The sequence below is a fragment of the Antechinus flavipes genome, chromosome 3 (assembly GCF_016432865.1).
Source record: "Antechinus flavipes isolate AdamAnt ecotype Samford, QLD, Australia chromosome 3, AdamAnt_v2, whole genome shotgun sequence".
Classification (NCBI taxonomy): domain Eukaryota; kingdom Metazoa; phylum Chordata; class Mammalia; order Dasyuromorphia; family Dasyuridae; genus Antechinus; species Antechinus flavipes.
In genome coordinates, this window is record NC_067400.1 from 406,519,229 (window position 1) to 406,541,967 (window position 22,739).

Genomic DNA, 22,739 nt, shown 5'->3' on the forward strand with positions numbered 1-22,739 from the left:
AGGCACATTGCTTGCTCTAAAGCTAACAACAACCTCATGGTAAAAATTACCATCATTCATTTTATATGTTTGGTGATTTATGTCAATTGTCTTTACATAAAATTATTTAGGCAAAGGAAATTTTTACTCTAACTCTGACTCTCCTAAGTAGTTAAAGGTGATTAATTCTCCATTAAATTTCTTCTCCATTTTCTACTCCAATGTTTCATCGTGGCATAAACAAGACATTGTAACTTCAGAACCTCTAGAAAAAGGATTATCTCTTAAATGTTGGATGTTTCAGGCTTTTTTAAGGTAGAAAATTGATAAACATATAAAATGGCCTTCATTTTGTAGAATGAAGCTAGCAGTGGTACATGAAAGAAGACAGAATCTTAAGCATCCCAAATTACTTTAACTGTTTGTACTCTTAATGTGAAATTTTGTCTAGTGGTCAATGAGTTGAAGAAATTGAATTGCATTAAGATTGAAATTCTTATAATAAATGAAACCAAAAGATAAAAGTTACGAAGTTATAAAGGGCCCTGGAAATAGTGGATTTTGTTTTATCGTGTACACAAAGGCAAAAGACAGTACTGATTTATGGGACATTTGAATCATCTGGACTGTGGTACTCATAATAAGTATAAGAAGAAAGACTATTATGAGGGTAATTGCAGTTTATTTTGAACATCTGCCATTAAGTACAAAGAAATAAGCAAATCTTCCAATACAGTTGTCAAACTAAATCATCATCTACCTTTATGTTTTAACACTTCAATAGATATGTGGGTACCAAAGAGATCAACAAAGACTATATTGAAAAAAAAGGTTCATGAGGAAGAAATGAAAGAAGAAAGCAGATAAATTCAACTTAAGCATTTCACGCTTTATTATCCTGAACATTTATTTTTCACAAAAAGAGGGTCAGAAAGGACTGAATGTGGCAAACACTAAACTAAATCACAAAAAACTAAATTGTATCTTTTAAAAGATATTTTATTGATATATATTATTTTATTTTACCTACATTTCCATTTACATATCTCCCTATCCCAGATAATCATCTCTTGAAAGTAATAATTTTGTAAATAAAAAAATTAAAGGGAGGAAAAAAATCAACATAATCAATAAATACAAAAAGAATTTGAAAATATATACAATGCTCTATGCCTGTGACCCTTCTTTACAAGAGTATGGATAAGGAGTTATCTTCTCACTGTTCTTTTGTTTTGTTTTGTTTAATTATTTCTTTTAAAAAAATACATTTTCAGTTCCAAATTGTTTCTTCTCCCCTACTCATTACAACTTTTTTTTTTGAGGTCCTGATGGCTTTTTGTAATTCTGCAGCATTTTTATGCTTATTTTTTTTCCTATTTTATATAGAATTAGTTTTTGTGTATTTTTAAAGCTTTGTTTATTTTGCAAAGCAAAAACTAATTATATATGAGGAAGAAACTGAATCAATCTACTATTCCATCAAATATTACCTAGCTAGAACAAAATCAAAATTAATGCCAAATTAGAAGAGAGAAAAGAGATTTTTTTTGCAATTATAATTATTCCAATCTAATTTGATGGAACAATATTTTGACTCTGAAAAAATAGTAAATGGGCCAAAAAAAAAGATCTATCACCATATCATAGAAAAATATAATCAACACCAAAAAAAAAAAAATAGTCATAGTAAGGAGACTTGAGAGAAGCTGAATTTTTTATTCAGAAGATATTTAATTCCCTAGTCTTGTGGACAGATGTGATAAGCAACACCAAATGTGGATACAAGTAAAGTACCATGGAATTCATTTTAATATGATTTCTTATTGATTGTGTACAATATATAAGGCACTATGCTATGTGTTAGAGAAGCAAAGAAAAAAATAAATTATATAATTAGCATAATAAATCATATTTATGACTGAAAAGTATCATATGATATCCAATTCAACTTTAATTTTATAGATAAGGAAATTTAACCTCAGAGATGTTATGTAACTTCCTAAGGTTACTCAGTTTGTAGGTAGCAAAACTGGATTTTTATTGTTAGGTGCATAGAATATGAAATCCCTCTGTGGCTATTATTTATTTACTTTCAAAAAGTACTTAAATCAAAAGAAACAATTCATCCTCAAGTGCTTCAGTTTGAACCTATATGATCACAGAAAAAACTTTGTTCAGTCATCTATTTAATATCAATGCCAATTATGACATGAAACAAGGGAACATGTTCCTGTGAAGTACTTGCAATATTATGGAGGAAGTCCTAAATTCAAATAGAAAAAATTACATCAATAAAATGTTTCTCAAATAAGTTCTATTTTACATGACATTTTATACCCAATTATACCCAATTACCAGTTTGATTACAAAACATTTTAATTGAAATCTATATTCATTTGAAAGATATCAAATTATATATACTAGAAAAATGAGAAATCAAACATTTCAAATAAAAAGTTATATCATAAATAGGGAAGATTATAGGATGGCTAGACTATTTTTGTAGTCATTATGTTTGAGGTACCAAGTGGACATTAAGATGAAAATTTTCTATAGACAGAGAAGTGATACTGCAGCAAAATGTATGTTCTTAGACAATGAAAGCATTTCTGGCATCCTGCCTAATGATGTGTTTTAGAAGCATAAAAATATTAAATTATAGAATAAAGACTAAGAACCTACTAGATTCTAGGTCCTTACAAAAACTTAGTGCAAAGAGTTCTGGATAGGTTAAGCATTATAATTCTGAATGACTTTGGGAAAGCTCTTTCTACTTTAAAGAACAATGTAGATGCAAGAATATTATCCTGATATGAGATTGCTTGACTCAACCTGCAAGAGTAAGGAACATTGAGGAGCAATATTAATTAGAGTTTAAGTCTTAACAAAAAATAGAATTAAAATTCCATTTTCAATTTCACAAATACGACAATTTCAGGCATAGTTCTATATTGTATTAATTTACAAATGGTACCTACTATTATTTGATGTAATCTTCCCATCCTTTGATTCTATATTCCAATATTATACAAAGGTTTGCTTTGCTCAGTCATTTTGAGATATTCTTTCTATACAGACATTCTTGGAACTTTTCTAATAAGTTTGTCCAGTATCACTATAGATATCAAAATATACATGTATGTAGGCATATATGCATGCTTGTATGTATACACATATACAAATGTGTGTGTCTTGATCTTAGAATTAAAGCACTTGTAGTTCTTCAATAATGTGAATTTTTTATTTTTAATAATCATATGAAATTTAATATGTATCATGATATTGATCTTAATGTGTATAATCATTTACAATCCATAGGGAACTTTCATATAGATAATTTCATTTGCTGTTCCCAACAACCCTATGAGATAGTGAGAGCAAGTATTATTACTTACATTTTGGAGATGAAAAAACTGAAATCCAGTGAAAAGAAATTATTTTTCCTATGTAAAACAGCTATGAATGGTAAATCCTTCTAGCCATCCATCAGAACTTTCTTTTAAATATATGTATATGTAAATATATATATATATTTGCATATACATATATATAAATGAAACACATTTTTCAATTCAATAAATTTTTCTTCTTCTGCTCATTTTCCTTTTCTACTGAAAAAACAAATGGAAGCCTTTTAACATATACATATTGTGCATATGTTAATATGAATTAACATATTATGAAATTCATAATCAAGCAATACAAATTTCCATTTCCATTTCCATGTCTATGAAAATAGGTTTTCTTTAGTGTATCTCCTAGAGGAAGCCTTTTCCAATCCTTCTTATTTCTAGTGTCTTTCCTCTTTTAATTATTCCCTATTTATCCTGTATACCTCTTAAATATTTATATATATATATATTTGCTAATTGTCTTCCCCATTATTTTGTGAGCTCCTTAAGGGCAGTACCTTTCTTCACCTCTTTTTATTACCCTAGCACATAGTGGGCATTTAATAAATATTTATTAGTTGACATTATTAACTGTCAGACTGTTACATTACATTGTGTTTCTGTTTATTCTATTATTTGGAGAAATTAGAAAAATATATTTCCATATTTTAGCATATTATCTGAAAGCCAGAGAAACTTCCCAATGTATTTTAGTGGTAGAGCCAAGTAGATTAAAAAAATTAAAAAGAACAAAGAAACTATATCATCTTGTTGTAAAATGTTCAGTTAATTTTGCAGTAAAATGTGATTATCATCTTGAGGTTTGGTTTATGTGTGGAAATCAGTGAAGTGAAATGGAGTTGATAAAAACTCAAAATGTGGCTAATGATTGAATTAAGAAAGCAGAGAAGATTTAGTATTTTAGCTGCAACACAGGGTCCACTTCAGAAAAGCTATGTGATTATGATTACTGAATTTTAGGCTTCCACGTCAAATATTACTCATTTGTCTCAGTGATAACTGATAACTTGGAGGACCTAATATTTTAATATCAACCCAGAATAGGAAGAGAGAAAACTTCACAAAAATCAGTAGATAACTATATGTTCTATAATACAAGAAAATATGTCCTTGCATGTGTTTATTGATGCCTATTTCATTGCCTAAGAGATAACTGAATATTGCTTTTATTTACAAGCACTGGCTCAATGAACTGGAAATTTTAGCGATGGTCTTTGCAGCTGCCATCCATGATTATGAGCATACGGGAACCACCAACAACTTTCATATTCAGACCAGGTAAGCCTATTACAGTAATACTTGTACCCCCCACTTACCCATTCATAATCACAAAATGGAAGCTACTCAAGAGCAGAGAATATTAAGTTTTTGTCTTTGTATTCACAACACATATGGCAGAACTTGATACTGGGTCACATAACCAGCCTGTGGCAGATATAAAATTCTTATCAGCCATGCTATGCTACTACTTATCTGGTAATAGATGTATGTTTAGTCAAGCTGAGTGGCACTTTTATTACCAAGTTTAAATCTTTTTTTTTTCATTAATTCCTATTCTTCCTTGAATATGGGCATTCTCTCAGGTTAAGTCATCAGATTTAATGTTCTTCTTTACGTAGACTTTCAGATTGCTGCACATGAAATGATTTCTAGCTCTGCTTTCTCCAATTATGCTTACACTTGGGTGTAGGATAGATCACTGGATGAGCTAAACAAAGGTGAAACAAAGGCTCAGGGAAAGCCACCTACTCTATATGGATGACTGTTTATTCTTGATCTTCTTTTGAGCTTGCATTTCACATTTCTAGCCATGTACTAAGACTTTTCACTCCATTTTCCTGCTATCACTTAAAATTCCACAAGCTAAAAGCTAAATCTGCTCCACTAAAATCTTCCTTATTTTGAATTCTATATTTCAAAGAATCACAGTATTACAGAGTTGGAAGTGATTTCAGAGGTGATCTATTTCAGTTTCTTATCTTCCTACTAACTCCTTTCCTTTTTTAATATTCTTGATAAATAATTGCTGAGTATCTACTTGAAAACCTCCTGTGTCAGGAATATACTCCTTCAAAAAGATAAATGTTCCATTTTTGGACCGTTATATTTACCAGGAAATTATTTCTTTCATTGAACTTACATCTGCCTCTATTTAACTTTCTACATTCATTTTCTCTTTTCTGGGGTCAAACAGCAAAATACAAATCCTTCTTTAATAAGTTTAAGACAAGGATCATTTCCATCTTCTCTTTCTGGCCAGCAAAATAGTAGAGTGATTTTGAAACATTTGGATACTGATACTATAGATTCTAATCTCTTTTGGTTTATGAATGCCAATGTTATGTTTAATGAGATCTATGAGAAAAGGGATGTTTTTTGCTTTCCCTAAGATAGTATTTGACACATAGAAAGGTGCTCAATAAATGCTTATTCACTGATTGCTTAGTCTATTCTTTATTGAGACAGTAGGGCATTACATATACAACTTTGAAATTTCATATGGAATTAGATAAGGTTAAGTTCAAATTTTCATCTCCAATACTTACCAGCTATATAACCATGGGCAAGTTTCTTTGAACCTCAGTTTCCCCAATTGTAAAGTAAATATAATAATTCCATCTTTTGACAGCCTCACAGGATTGTTCTGAGCCTCGAATGAGATAATGCATGTTTAAAATACACTTAAAAATATAAAGCACTCATTTGCCAGTTATGATTAAAGTGAAATATCATTTTTGTAAAGTTTGAAGAAATCACTTCTCTTTTCCTAGGTTACTTTGTCTTACCCTTATCTCAATTCAGCCAGTGACTTAAAGCTGAACTAGAATAGAATTAATATTACAATAACCTTGCAAGAAGTAGATGTGATTTTTATTGTACTACCCACTTTATATTATTAAGTAAAATATGTAAAAGGGAACCACTCCTCAACTATATACCCCATGTTCCATTATGTTTAATTGTTTATCAAGTATATTCCATATTTTCTTACCTATTTTTGGAAGGAGGAGGGATCAGAGTGGCCAAAGCTATTTTTGTTTTTGATCCAATCAAGGTTAAGTAATTTGTCTGAGGTCACACAGCTAGTAGGTATCTGAGATTGGATTCGAACTTAGGTCCTCCTGACTCATCCTTTGGTCCACCTAGCTCTCCTTTTACCTAGCTACTTAAGCTCATAATATTGAGTCTGTCTGCAACATTCTACTGTTGAATACCTACTCCATTGAGTCCCTACCCCTTCAAAGCCTATGTACAATGGATTCAGATCTAATGAGGGGATCGGACTAAATGATCCCTAAGATTCCTTCTGGCTTTAAATCTATTATCTCAACTCAAATGTCCTCCTTTACTCGAAGTTTAATCTGGTTTCCCAAGATGAAAATGATCAACTTCTCTGCATTGATAGCTTTTCCTGTCTTTCATATCACACTTTATATAGGGTTATATTTAGGAGACCATGTATTCTCTTCCTTTCTGTTGTTGTTCATTGTATGTGCCTCTTCATGACCTCATTTGGGGTTTTCTTGACAAAGATACTGAAGTGTTTTTTTACTTCTCTAGTTCATTTTACAGATGAGGAAACTGAGGCAAATGGGTTAAGTGACTTGCCTAAAGTCACACAGGTAATGAGTATCTGAGGCCAGATTTGAACTCAGTAAGATTCTTTACAAGGTTCTTAATTCATGCAAGATAATGGCTTTATGCTGTTCCTATATGTTCTTTGTGTCTCTTCTCATCAGCCAGTATAACAACTTGTGAATTGCAGCAAATCAGCAAATGTTTGTTGATTGATTCAATGGACAAATGGATTTAAACTAGAGGTGCAAAAACTAAAAAGAAAAAGAGACAAAATAGCCAGTGCAAAATCAGATAAAGGTTTTTAATGAGATTGAAATCTTGCTTAATTTAAATGAAAATGAAGCAGTTATATTCCCTAATATTACCTTGGTAAGATACTCTGTATTAGAGGAGAAATAAAGCAGTATTTTGTTTTGTTTTTATCTGTCTCTTAATTGCTTATCAGTTAGTTTTCTAGCAAGAAAGATAAGACATTTCATTTAATGCCTACATATGAGACTGACAATCACGTGAAGACTGAGCCCCACACCTGTCACTAATGCAAGGGTAGAGCATTATTTTCCCTTCCTTTTCTCTCTCTCTCTCTCTCTCTCTCTCTCTCTCTCTCTCTCTCTCTCTCTCTCTCTCCCTCTCTCCCTCTCTCCTCCTTCTCTCTCTTCCTCTCTCCCTCTCTCCCTCTCTCCCTCTTTCCCTCTCTCCCTCTCTCTCTCCAAAACACACACAAACACACATACATTGCTATCACTTTTGCATTCTCTCTATCTAAATATGAACTTAAATCTGAAAGACACTATAGAGTAGTGGATATCCATCTTAGAGTCAGGAGGACCTGGATTTGGCTGCCGCCTCTGTCACATACCTCTTACCATGGGCAATCACTTAAATTCTAAGTCTTTTAGGTGACTAACATTCAGAGTTGCAGAAAAAATGTAACCTATGTTGGTAGGAGTTTTCTTTTCATCCATGAATTCCCAATAATAGTGAAATTTCAGGTTCTGTTTCTATCCTCTATTCACCTAAAAAGCAGCCTTCTTGACACTGATAAATCAAAGTTGAGTGAATTGTACTCTGTTTTCAGCCTCCACATTTGGAGTTAGACTATTTCCTGTGTGGAAATGTCATGAAACTGTGTCTGTCAATTCAAGGCTTCACAGTTCCATCATGATTAAGAATAAATGAATGAAAGGTCAAGTGCTTGAGAACCCAATTGAAAAATTGACTTTGAAGGCAAATGTGGATATGAATCATGAAGTCCTTAAATTACATCAAAATTATAACAAAATAAAGAAGGCAGGAGCAGTAATATCCTCTTTTCAGGATGAGACTGTAGAGTCATATATCACTATGGATATTGGGTCTTGCTTGGAGTCCTGCTCTTTTCTTAGCATGTTAAGAACACTGTAAAGCCCCAACCACCATTAAAGGCACTTTATTCTCAGCATTCTATTAGATTTATGAGATGCAATAGTGCCCAGTTCTTCTCCACAACTAAATCTAGGCACTTAAAATAATTTCTATTTGTTTCTGAAAGTAAGATATAGTGACATTTAGAGTCATGTCACATCATAACACTGACAAAAACTGCTATGATTAGTTATGTGGGTCAACAGGGTCTGCATTTAAAGAAATTTTATATGCATATTGTTTGTGTGTGGGAAATCTTGGATTTTCCCATGATGTCAGTGAGAGACTAGAAATAAACAGGAATATATTACTTGAGCCAGCTCTATTTTATTCTGCCTTAAACAAACACTATATATCTGCTTTTCTTTTGTAGTTTTCTTGAGAGTAGCTTTCAGTTCTGGTTTTCAATAATTATTTTTTTAACCTTATAGTCAGGAGCAAAAAGAAAATATATATTAGAGGCATGCAATGAATGTAAATATTCATCCTTTTGGCAATCATACTCACATAATCTTAAAATGAAAGATCTGAAAAAGGGCCTCAGGAGGACATTTAGTCTAAGTAGGCTCATTTTACATTTGAAGAAACTAAGTCTAGAGAATCCAATTATGGTTTAGATAAATGATTTTAAGTATCCTCACTACACTAAAGACTCTTTTTTTAATGGGGGGGATGGATCTTAGCCTTCTTTACATTCATTTTTTAGTTTATATTCAATATCAAATGTAGTATTAGGACAACCATTCCCATGAAAAGAGTCTGCCCACTATGCAAAGCCTTGAGAAATGTGGAGGAGAGGGGTCAGAAGGTAGATAAAAATAATAAAATTATGAGGTAATTCTATGGAAAGAAAATAGGATCTGATGAAATAATAGTCTGGCAGATACATACTCTATCCTATCTTCAACAAAGTTTTTTTCTGTCCTTCTATTTCCTGACACTTAATGTCAATATCTTCCCTCTGAGATTCTTTTCAATTTATCCTGTTTATATCTTATGTATACATAATTGTTTGCATGTTGTCTCTCTTCATTAGATCCTTGAAGATAGAAGCTGGTTTTTTGCCTTTCTTTGTATTTCCAATGCCTAGAATATTCCCTGGCACATAATAATAAATATTTGATGACTTGAATCAAATGTCTGTGCTACAGCAAGGCTTTTGTTTCTTATCAGCTCTAGTCTAACTGTTAATCTATAATGGTTGCCTCCTTATTTGTTCTTACAAAATGATTTCAAGGTAAAATTCCAGGGATAAGGGGGAGGTAGTGCTCTTTTACAAAGCTAATAAAACATAATGGCCTATTGGAAATTTAAATCCATCATTAATACACAAAGAAGGATTTTTCTTTCTTTGTTGTACTCATACAGAGAAGGAGAAATATCTGGAGATATTTGGGTATATGGGACTAAATGGATCCCATTCCACAAGAGGCACAGTGATATGTAGTAGTAAAAGTACTAGAATAGAAATCAGTGTAGGAGCTTAATTCACTTCTCAGCTTTGCCAAGAATTACCTGGGTGATCTTGAACAAATTAATCTGACTTCTCTGAACTTCCAATTTTTAATGCATATAATAGGGTAACAAGATAAATTGCATTAAGATCTCTTTTAGCACCAAAACTTCTGGGATTATGACATCTTTCTACATGCATGTCTTCTGTAAAAAGAATATCTCTTCTCCACAAATACTTGGCTGTCAAGGACTGCATTATATGTTTTAATATAAAGGATTTTATGATTTGTGGTAGATTTTATTTTTTAGTCAAGTCAGCAAGTGTTCATTAAACATTTCCTGTGTTTCATACACTGTGCTAATTTCTTGGACTACTAGCACAAAGAATGAAAACTCCTGCCCTCAAGAAGCTTACATTCTAACAGAAAGAAGGCAATATGTGAGTACAGTTTGAAACCAGTTGACCAATATAGAAGGAAAATGGTTTATGATTAGTAATTAATGACAAGTATGAGTCTTTGATATGTGACAATATGTATTTAGTTATAACATTACATTTCTAAATTGATATAGAGAAATAAAAGAAGTTATGATGGAAATAATTAAAGATATGGGAAGAAATCAGGCCATGACTGGCCTTTAATACTTTCTTACCACTTCATCCACCCAGGAAATTCCTTTGCTTCCCAACATTTCTTCTTCAGAAATAGTAAATTTTTCTTTTCCTAATTCATATACTTTCAGAAAATAAATCAGTGTAGTGAATCCAAACTACATTAAGACAGAGTTGTCCAGAGCAAGAAAAGTAGTGACCTTGCTGCATTCTGCCCTATTCAGATCACATGGAGAGTATTGTTTTCATTTTTGTATGCCAAACTTTGGAAAAGACATTAACAAGTGCATTTAGATAATATAACCAGAGTGTCAAATTGACTAAAGATCATATAGTCAAAGAAGCAAACATTGAAGCAACCAAGAATATTTGGCCTAGAGAAGAGAATACTTAATGCTTCAAGTATAGAGTTGTCAAGTGAATGTGAGATTAGATTTCAATCATTAATAGACAAGATGTACTGGGAATGACGCAGGACATTTCAAGCTTGGGAGGAATAGAATTTTATTTATGGAGAATGTCAATTAGGCCATTTGAAAGAGGGAAATCTAACATAAGCCTTGAAATGCCAAACATAGGACCTGTTTTGTCTTTCTCCAGAGGAGGGCAATGAGTAGAAGTTGCAAAGAGGAAAATTTAGGTTTGGGATAAGGAAAAGCTTCCTCACAAATCACAAAAATAGAATGGGCTACTTGAGGAAATGTGGGGCCATCATCACTGGGAGGTATTCCAACAAAGGGTGCATGACTACTTTTTAGGGGAGTTGTAGAGATGATTTTAATTCAGGTATTTTTAAAATATTATTTTAGTATTCTTTGAGATGCTATAATATAATCCCTTTCTCATCATGAAAATATATTTAATATGTCACTTAAATATTTATTAAGCACAGCTATATAGGCCTTGTGCTAACTCCTGAGGATACAAAAAGAGGCAACAGAGTTTCTTTGAGCTACCTTTGAGGAGTTCACAATTTAGTTGGGAAGATAACATATACGCAGCTTTGTACAAACAAGCCACATACAGAATAAATAGGAAATAATTAACAAAGGTGGCACTAAATGTGACTAGGTGACATAATGGATAGAGACCTGACCCTAGAGTTAAGGAAACCTCAAATTTGGCCTCAAATACTAACTCTAATGGTCTCTAAATGCTTCCATTTTCTTATTTGTAAAATGGAGATGATAATAGCACCTACCTTCCAAGGTTGTTGTGAGGATCAAATGAGATGATATTTCTAAAGTACTTAGCATATGCTTAGCACATAGTAAGCACTATGTAAATGTTAGCTATTATTATTATTATTTGAATTAAGAGGGACTAAGAAAGACTTCCTGTAGAAGGTGGTTTTTAAGCTGGTACTTGGAGGAAGCTAGGGGATCTCCAAGATAGAAATGTTGAAGCAGAATGTTCCAGGCATGAGGAAAAATGCCTGAGCCTAGATATAAAACATCTTCTGATTTTGAACATGCATTTCCTATTGAAAACTTTAATTATCAAGCATAAATACATAACAAAAATTTTACATTGACAAAAATACCTACATTTAACTGGGAGATATCACATTTCTACTTTTCTCTTTAGAATTGGCAGATATGTTTGTGAGTTGCTTGTCTTAGAAAAATTATTTGTGAGAAAGAGGATGTATGGGAAGGATGTGTGTGCTTCTATGTGTAATGTACTTATTCTATAACAGACATATGTACATAAAAAACCTGAACTCTACTTTGGAACTATTGGCTGACCTTTGGTGATGATTTTTCCTAAAACAGATTTCTGTTAGCATGAAGCTCAAGTGGAGTACCTATGTTTATTATTATATTGTTTCTTCCACAAGATTAGATTTGAAATGGTACTTTATAATGGGGCTAAACATAGTATATGTAGGTCTAGAAGAGAAGTTAGAAGTTTTCTAGTCAAATTCTCTCATATTAAAGATGAAGGAACCAAGATCTAAAGAATTTAAGAAACTTTCCCAAAATCACAGTAGAAAACTTGAAATTTGAACCTATCTACTGACTCCAAATATTATATTCTTTTCATAACATAACATAACATAACATAACATAACATAACATGTTTAAACTGTAGAATGTACCAAATAGGATTAATTTCATAGCCTAGAATTGGACAAATACTTCTGGATAAAAATGGAACTATTGTCACTTCTTCATTATCTATTTGAATAGTAATAAATAATGGTTCAGGTTATGTAAAAATAATTTAAGATTGACTCAAGAATATGATTTTATACTTTTGCTTAAATATAAGTGACACTAACATTTTGAGAACTTACAATAACATCATATTCTAAAGATTGCTCAACTACCCTCTTATCTACTAGAAACTCATGTTACTGATTTCCATGACCTTTCCCTGGATGGAAAAAAAAAATGACCTAAATTAAGCTGAAATCTCTGGGCTTCAGTTTTGTCATTTGTAAAATGAAGGGTTCATGCTGGCTAATCACTAAGACAACTTCCAATTCTAAGGTTTTATGATTCTAATACTATATGACTTGATCTGGTGGCTCAAGTGACATGAAGACACACGAGTCTTATTTTGTTGAGTTGTTGAATTTTAATGTGAATTGATGTTGGGGATTTATATTAACTTTAATGTTACAGTTTTTATTTTATTTAACAGGTGTGTAGCTGTTACCTATTATATATATATGTATATATATATTGCAGATTGAAACATGTTCATATTCATAGGAAAAAAAATAAAATTAGATTGCAAATGTTATATGATACTTTTATAGCACCATCTGAAAGCCTTGGTCCATGGAAGAAAATCTAGATACTAATCTGTCCAACCTAGGTGGAGGTACCAAGAAGAATGCTCATGTAATTATTGACAATGAAGAAATTTTATAGCACCTTTTGTTTCTTTAGCATATTTATCTACCCAAGATTTCTTTGGTATAGAGTATACCAATATTTGGTATAGAGAGATGGTATAGAGTATACCATCATTGGTATACTGATGAATAACTTTTACTAATGAAGATGGTAGGTTTCCAAGTAACACATACTTCTGGAGAATCACCTGAGGCATGTAGAATTAATTCTCCAACCTTCTCATATAACTAGCATATATAGAAAGTAGGATTTGAACTCAGACCTCTCTACTTCAAGGTCAGTTCTCTATCCACTCAAGACACTTTGCAATGAAATCACAGGTCTAGTAAACAAAAAAAGCCTTTTGATTATAGCTTGAAAATGGGATTCACTAACATATTTTAACATTTATTTTCAACTAGGATATAGGTAAAAAGCTCAAATGCTACCACATTTGGAGGATTAAATAATATGTTTATTATGAAGGGAAAGTCACATTAAAAGAAACCTGTAATGCTGAATTCTTTAAATAGTTTCCAATATCTCTTTTTGTTTTTATACCTAGGTCAGATGTGGCTATTTTATATAATGACCGTTCTGTTCTGGAAAATCATCATGTGAGTGCAGTGTATAGGCTTATGCAAGAAGATGAAATGAATATTTTGGCAAATTTATCCAAAGATGATTGGAGGTAAGTCCTAAAGGATAATAGGGAAGTTCAATTAGTCAGGCAATCTTCTCTGTCTTCTTCACTAAGCAGAGCTTAAGACATTTGCAGTTTGAAAAAAAAATATTTTTGCATGTGAAGAGAATTCACACATTTTAAAAGCTATAGGTCACAGAACTTCAAGAAACTGACAAATTCTAGAAACTGTAAAACCTTGCTAGAAAGCATCTTCTCACAACTTTGGGGTTTTTAACATTTCTCTTTAAGAGTTTGGCACTAAAAAAGTAATCCTACAGATAGATATTCAGTATCACTAGAAATATTATTGAAAATGAAATTCTCTTATGCTATAGTACCCTTAAAATAGTGTAGGCTATTTTCTAGAAAAAATACGTATGAGCAAGAGTAGTAGTGTATGTGATGGTTCTATAGTATAGCTACCATCACTCTATCACTTTTCTATGTTCTGAATGATATTCATAAGTTATGTTGTCATGTGAAATACTATATTCATAAAAACCTTTAAAAATCCTTTATATCAAGGCCATTCCTGAATGATGACAGAATAACTTGTCATTTTAGTCAGTTGGAATAAAGATCAGTTAACTGATGACATAGAAAAGAAGTGGTTAATTGATTTTTTCCCACAAATCTGCCATTTCATCATTCTGTAGGCATAGACTAAACTAGCACAAAATAAATCTGTCTCAGATATGATTATAATAAAATTTCCCAGTGCATATAGATGGTGATTTATTGGTAAGTTCATTTACTGTTTAAGAAAGAAATTCCAACTATAGGAAGAGTTACTTATAGGCTTCAAAGGAGCATGTGAAGAATCCTAATTATGAATTCTTGGAAAACTCAGCATTCTCTACTGCTTCAAGTTCCATTTTTATTTTTAATTCCCTTAACCCTGGCTAGTAATTGAGCTGCTATCACCATTATGGTCATATCAGCAAATTAATCATATCTCTCTCAATCAATAAGAATGTGTTAAGTACGTAAAAAGTTGCAGGCATTGTACTAAGTTTTGGGGGAACAGAGACAAAAACAACAGTCCTTGCCCACAAAGAATTATGGAAGACAATGTGTGTATATAAATATATACAAATAAATAAAACCTGATGGGGAAGAGGTTAGAGATAGGCAACAGAAACTGCAAAAATGCTTCATATAAGAGATGGTGTTTGAGCTGTGTTTTGAATGAAAGAAGGGATTCTAAGAAGCAAAGGTGACAAGGGACTATCTTCAAGTTGTGGGCACAAGAATAGAAGATGAAATCTGAAGAACAGTAAGGAAACTAGTTTCACTTGACAGATAATACATGAGGAAAAAGAATAAATAATGGCATTGTAAAGGCAAGCTAGAAACAATGTGATGAAAGTTTTAAACGTCAAGCAACATATTTACATTGTAACCTAGAAGCAATAAGAACCATTGGAATTTGTTGGGAAAGAGAGTAAAGTTGCCAGGTCCATGTTTTAGGTCCCAGAAGAGTTCACCAAAATTCTATCCTTTGTTTCTATATTTACTTCCCATTCAAAAATATCAAACATGGGGAACTAAAATACCCCAAGAGCTTTTTTTTTGTTCCAAAACCAGAAATGCCCTCAGTCTTTGATCCTCAGTTCCTATGGTATACTTTCTTTTCTAGAATCCTAGGCTCATTCTCTAATAAAAGTCCACTTCTAAGCAGGAACACCACAGTGCTTCAGATGAAAACACTAAAGATCTCCTAAAACTAATCTGGTTTCTAAAACAAGGTTACTCACAGATTACTTTGATCTAATCTCCTATTCTTCTCTTATTAGTTGATTCACTGATGCTCTTGATCTCTAAGAGCAACTTCTTCACTTGAAATAATGATTCCCATTGACTATAGGGAATCTTAATGATTTGTGCATTGTATGAGTGGCAAGGTGGTCAGTTGAAAAAGTTACTCCTCAAATCAATTTGTTTATTTTTATATGACACAGTTCAGAGAGTGTCAGCTTAAGAATCAGAAACAATTGAGCTTAAATCCACCTTAGACCCTAACTATCAATGTGACCTTTAAAAAATTAATCATCATGTATCTCCATTTTCTTATCTATCTAATTGGGGAGGAGTATCTATAAAATATGGCCTCTAAATTCCCTTTCAGTTCTAAATCTATAACTTTTGGTATTGTAAGATCAAGCACAAAACAACCATTTGTAGCTCTAATTTATTATTAACTTGTAAATGGTAGCAATGTATATTGGGTCTTATCTGGTAAAGACAAATAATGTCTTTACCAGATATGAGATATGGCTTTTTGGGGTAATTTTTTTTTAAAGATTCCATCATAATCATTCAACATTTGTTTCACAAAATCTCAAAAGTGAAGAACCCTCAAGAGTTCATCTACTCCAACATGTATCTGAATAAGAATTTCTTCTATAACATATTAGATAAGTGACTATTTAGTCTTTACTTGAAGACCTTCATTGAGGGGGAAAACTACTGTAAGGTGGCTCAGTGACTCCACCTGGGGTCAAGAAGACCTGAGTTCATACCTGATCTCTGAAACTTACTTACTATATGATCCTGGGCAAGTCCCTTAATCGCTATCTGCCTCAGTTTCCTCAACTGTAAAATGGGGATAATAGTACCTACCTGATAGGATCATTGTGAGGATTAAATGAGTTAATATTTATAAAGTGTTTAGCACAATACCTGGAACTTAGTAAATGTTTCTCTCATCATCAACATCTTCATCTTCATCATCATCATCATCATCATCACCTCCTGACCAATCCCTTTCTGCTTTTAGATAGCCCTAATTGTTTTTCCTGACATCAACTTCTGACATTAGCCTCTTTGCAACTTTCACTCAAATCCTATTCTTCTATCCTCTAAAGCCAGAGAGAATGCTTCACTATGGCACTTCTAAAATTTCTGATGTCAGATTTTGCCTCTTCTTTAATCATGTCTGTGATTCCCCCCCATATATTCTCATTGGATTTCTGAATTAGTGGTATGCTGGTAGATGTTTGACAACAAGTTCTCTGAAAATGTCTGACATACTTTTAAGTTAATCTCCATCACTTTCTTAGATCATATAGGGTTAAAGCATGAATAATCAATACTCAGTGTTCTTTCCACTGTACCATTAATGAAGCAGAATTTGGCAACTTGTTGCCATATTTCCTTACATGCTTTTCTCTTATTATAGTAATATCTATTTAGGTTCATAATTTACAAAGTACTTTCTTCACAACAGTACTCTGCATAATCATACAGTAGTGGAAACCAAAGGTCAAAAAGAGTGGTTATCAAGGATATATATCTCACAAGTAGCAGATGGGGGAATTTGGATCATGGTCCTCTTGTGTCAGTTTATAATGTTATTTCTATACATCACACTGCTTTGGAGGGATGAAAACATATACACTTTCTCTCTTTCTCTCTTTCTCATACTCTCTCCCTCTCTCTTTCTTTCTCTTTGAAAGAAAAGACTTTTTTTTAATAAATTGGTTTATATTTTTATAATACCTTTTGTTTAAGAGATTTTTTTTTATTAACTGCTGTTGCAATATAATCTGATACTAATTCTAGTGAAAGTTGGAAAATAATTTTTAAAAATTCTTTCATTAAATATTCTTTAATGATTTCCCTTTATGAAAATCTTGAGGAAAATGTTCTAATAAACTTCCTGATGGAAGTAAAAAGTTTGAGAGATAATTTTTGTGTCATAAATCATTTTGTTAATTATAATTAGTGTTGCCATTAAGTAGTCACTTGACCTTGGGCATAGATGCAGCATAGAAATGCAGAAAAAGTACTTGGCTTAAAGAAGTTCCAGGTTCAAATAATGCTTTTGATATTTTGTTAGATCCTAGGCAATTCTCTTAACCATTATTTGCTTCAAACAATCATCTAGGACTTATATACTTAGTCATAGATAAGTTATCTTCTTTGGCTGAAAAATTTCCCACACTCTGAAAATAATCCCAACTCCTTTATATATGATATCCCCAGAACTTTTTTGATTCACTTTCTTATCTTGTTATTGTGTTTATCATCTTCTGAGAAGGCACCATTTCAAAGTTTTAAGTTTTTAACCCATCGTTTATGTTCTGAATGTCAATTCTTAGGTGATACTTTCTAGGACACTAGAAATAATGCAAAACCCAATAGATTGCTTCTCTGCATGTTCAAAGGATTTTGTGAACCCATAGTAATTTTTTGTTTCGAGTATGACTTAAAATGTTTTCATTTGAAATATCATACTTGTGAAGAATTTCCTTCCTCTTAGGACTGATGTCAAATAATCTCATTCTCCAAGTAATAGTTTTATTGCCTGCCTAAGTCCATCAAGACTATAAAGAGCACAGTGATGATATCCCTCTTAATTACAATTAATAGCAATAATATGCCCATCTATCTTCAGAAAGAAAAAAAAATGTGATTAACATTAGTGAAATAAATGTTCCATGACATGAGAGTAAAATGCCAAATGAATCAACCACTAAATGTCTTACAGGGATCTTCGAAACCTGGTTATTGAGATGGTTTTATCTACTGATATGTCAGGTCATTTCCAGCAAATTAAGACTATTAGGAGCACTTTGCAGCAGCCAGAGGGGTAAGTTTCTGTTTCCCTTCTTATCTTTATCATCTTGAAACAATGAGATTCTTTAAATCAGTTTTAAGTAGGGACCTAGGAGTGACAGACCCTTTTTTTAAAAGGTGTCTTTGTTCTGATAATCAAATCATGTTCTTGATTTCACAGGATAGACAAAGCGAAAGCCATGTCCTTGATTCTCCATGCCGCAGACATTAGCCATCCAGCAAAATCCTGGGAACTGCATCATCGGTGGACCATGGCTTTAATGGAAGAATTTTTTCGACAGGTACCTATTTCAAATAATGTGAAAACATCTCAGTCGGTCAGTAAATATTTAATGAGCACTTACTATGTGTTAGGCGTTCACAGTCTAATGAGGAAGACAACACATAAAAAGAAACTGAAAAAGTATGGTAGTGAGAAGGGGATCAGAGGGAAGAAAAGTACTTGGCACAGTTAAGGGGATGATGAAGTCTACAACAGACTTCCCCAGATGGGCAATGATAAAGTAGCTACACTTTAGAAAATGAGGATCTTGGAAGAACTCTTAAGTGTCCACTCCCCTCTTTCTCTAATTAGATTGAAGAAAGGGCCCAGGACCAGGGAGTACTGAGGAGGTATTGAAGAAGTAATTTTGGGAGACTGCTGTGACAAACTCACATGAGGGACATTTATCACAGCCACAAAAGGATGTCATTTATGAAATAGCTCACAGGCTAAACCAAATATGACAATCGTAAATGATTAAGCAACGTGTACTGAGTGATGTGGACTTTTAAAATTTGAGAGAAGAGGGGGAGGGAAGTAGGAGCTGGGTCTAGGGAGTGAGGAAAAATCAAGGAGAAGTTGAAGAAGAGTCAAGGAGTCGTCTGGGGGAGAACAAATTTGAATGCATGTAGACATGTGTACGTGATCTAAATTAGATATCAATCTGTCTTAAGATATGCTAATCAAAACAGTTTCAGGAGTCAACCTAACTCTGTGACAATGAAAACAGAATGGGTAGATTAAAGTTCTGACAAGGGACTGATTAAAAGCCCAGTTCCATACCATTTCCTTTTTTTTTTGTTAAAGAATTATTTCTTAAGTGAGTGGGGGAGGTTGTTTTTAAACAGGAAGGGATCTGGAGTCCCATTCTGAAATTCTTTAGAGGCTAAATCCAAAAAAAAAAAAACAAAACAAACAAAAAAAACAAAACAAATGACCAGAAGCTAGAAGTAAAATATAGTGCCTGTAGAGAAGAAGTATTACAGACACAGTAGGGGTACTAGGTGGTATTAGTTATCAGAGCACAACAGTGCCATCTCTTATGTATATATGATAATGTCAGTACAAAATAATCTTTTTTTTCCCCTGAGGCATTGGGGTTAAGTGACTTGCCCAGGGTCACACAGATAGAAGGTATTAAGTGTCTGAGACCAGGACATGGGTTCTCCAACTTCAGGGCTGAGTACAAAATAATTCTACAGAGTCAACTTGCTCCTCAATGGGGCCCACTCTGATATTGGGTAGTATTTTGCTAAGTCCATTCATCCCATCAATCCCCCCCTCAAACAAATGGGGCCTGTAATTTTTGTGGGGTATGGGTTGATAAGGTCATATGCTAAAGCTACTTCTTGTTGGATGTCTGTCTAACAGGGTCCCATTCAATGAGATCTTGAGCTTGAGAGGCCAGGGGCTGGGTGAAGCTCAATCTGTAATGCTGGAGAAACTGAGGCAAGATAGAGATTAGAGAGTTTTAAATATTTTATTTGAAAGGGAGAGATTTACTGGGACCAAATGGATCGATCCATGGTTTGGTCCCAGGGTTGAATGAGACTATCACCTCCAAGAATCCAACAAACAATGTGAGTTCTCAATGACATATATGCATGTGGCTCAGATACAGGGGGTAGACCAAGGCAGGGGTGAAGTCAGGGTGCTGTGAGCGAGAATGGGACTCTTGAAAGGGTGGGGGGACGCACCAGACATTCTGGGATTGAGAGGGGCATTCTGATAAGTAGGGAAGGGCTGGGATCATGATGTCTAAGATAGGTCTTTTATCTTTATCAAATATTCTCATGATTAGGAGGGAGGGATGGTGTTGCAGGATTGACCAGAACAATTAGGAACTGAGGCAGAACAATTCAGGGAAACTGAAGCAGGACAAGTTAGGGAAACTGAGTTAGCAGTAACTCAATAAAAGAGAACTGTGGCACAACATTCCACACTCTCTTTCTTTTGAATATTCAAATCATTGAATTACCCTCTTCTAGATAGGTCTTAGCACCATAATTTTGACCAACCCTATGTGAATCAAATAAACCAAAATAAAGCTAGAAAAATGCAAGGACTTATGGCAAGGACAAGTCTTTCCCTGATAACCCCAAAGTTAATCAGCAATACAAAGGCTCCCTGTTGTTAACATGTCAGGTTCTCTGCAGTTCTGGAGCATCTCAGCCAAAGAATTCAGTTTGGGATGGACAGTGAGTTAGGTGTTCTGCAGTCATTTGTACACTTAACCCAGCCTCAGCTTATATAGGGAGTAGCAGGGCCCAAGACAGTCCTACTGCCCATCCTGAGAGGGACATCCCAAGTCTCCCCAAAAGTGACTTCAAAAGGGGAAAAAGTGGGGGCTGGAGGAGCTCCACCTGTCCCCTCTCAATAGAACAGGATCCAGATTTCTGAGCAGATTATGCACAGTTAGACCAAGGCATCCAACCCCAAACTCCTAGAGCCCTGATACAAAACTTCAAGGTCCTCTGAAAATACTGAAATACTAATTAAGGAACTGGGGTTACAGGAGTGGAGAAACAGATCAGAGAAACTGCCAGTCCCAAGACAGTGTATTACTTTTGGCTGTTTCTAAAAAATAATCTCAAAAATTGAGTCTGCCAGGACAATTCCAACAGGATAAGGGATTTCAGAGTTAAAGTATAACCAACAAATCATAGTCCAGTAAATTTAAGCAAGGAGTAAAAATGAAAAGGACTGTTTAAAGGATTTCCAATTCAATCTGAACTAATGAGATAGGGGGTGGGGCAGAAGTGCCTAAGGCAAAGTGAATAGAATTATTCCCATTCTTTCAGGTATTTTGAGAAAAAATATACCAGTTTCCCCAATTTCCTATCTCTTCCTCCTTTTTTTTTGGGGGGGGGCACAGAAAGGAATGATCAAATAACCATCCCACATATAAATCCCAAGAGTGAATCAAAATTCCTATACGCAACAAACTACAGTAAGTTTCCTAAAAAACCTTCAAACATGCAGCAATAGTTACACCATTTTAACAAATCATCTCAAATTTAAACACACAGTGATAGATGACCCAATCAGGGTTCTCAAATTCCCCATATCAGTCCATCAGGGGTAAAGGATGAAGCCTCATTCAAAATTGCTTCAGTCTGGGCACTGGCAGAGACTCTCAGTCCATGCAGGGGATACGTGTGGTGTGGTGTGCTGGCAAAAGCTGATCTAGGTCCCAGAAGCAAGTCAATATCTGTAATTTTACTAAAATCTAGAACAAAAAAACACAAATCTAACAAATAAAGGTTAGAACAGTCTGAGATAGAAAGACTGGTCCATAAGGACTGCTACAAGATGTGGAGAGACCAAAATAGATTGGCTAACAGTTTCCTATATGAAGAGATGCTTGTCTCACAGGCAAAAGGCTGTCAGCTAAAGTTCCAAATAAATAACAAGTCTCACTATGCTAATTGTCCTCTCATTATTTAGGAACCTTTAAAAACCTGAATATTCACAGACACAAATATTCAGTAGCAGATAGATGACCAGGGTAAATACTTATTTGCCAAGTATTTAGGATATGATGATTACATATAACCAGGTTGGAAATAGCAAGGTATGACATGATTGAATTGCATTAACAGTTTTTATTGACCATTGCTCTGATCATAGAAATCAGTCACAGGAGGAAAAAATGTAGGGGCACAACTATAACATAACATAAGTAATTAAAACTCAACCTTCAGCACATACAGGATAAAATAGCTTTAATTCATTTTTACTCCAGTTAATTGTCCTACTAACTGTCAGAGGGTGGAGCTTTAAAATTCCCAAATAGCATTAACTATAAGCCCAAGAAATTTTACTTACAATAACAAATCCCATTTACCAAAGTTTCAGATAAATCCTAAACAGATATTTACCATAACTTTATATTTATAACAGTAAGAATATCTCAGTAAGT

At 33.5% G+C, this 22,739-nt stretch overlaps 1 protein-coding gene across 8 annotated transcripts in view; it reads left to right on the forward strand.

Annotated features, from left to right (window-relative positions):
• PDE1A (phosphodiesterase 1A) overlaps nt 1-22,739 on the forward strand; it is a 476,490-nt gene that overhangs the window by 353,626 nt on the left and 100,125 nt on the right. For all 8 annotated transcript variants that reach the window (XM_051986090.1, XM_051986089.1, XM_051986088.1 and 5 more), the window contains 4 exons: nt 4,570-4,670; nt 13,855-13,980; nt 18,467-18,568; nt 18,716-18,836. In XM_051986090.1, the coding sequence (XP_051842050.1) occupies nt 4,570-4,670; nt 13,855-13,980; nt 18,467-18,568; nt 18,716-18,836 (450 nt within the window). The remainder of the gene's footprint in view (nt 1-4,569; nt 4,671-13,854; nt 13,981-18,466; nt 18,569-18,715; nt 18,837-22,739) is intronic.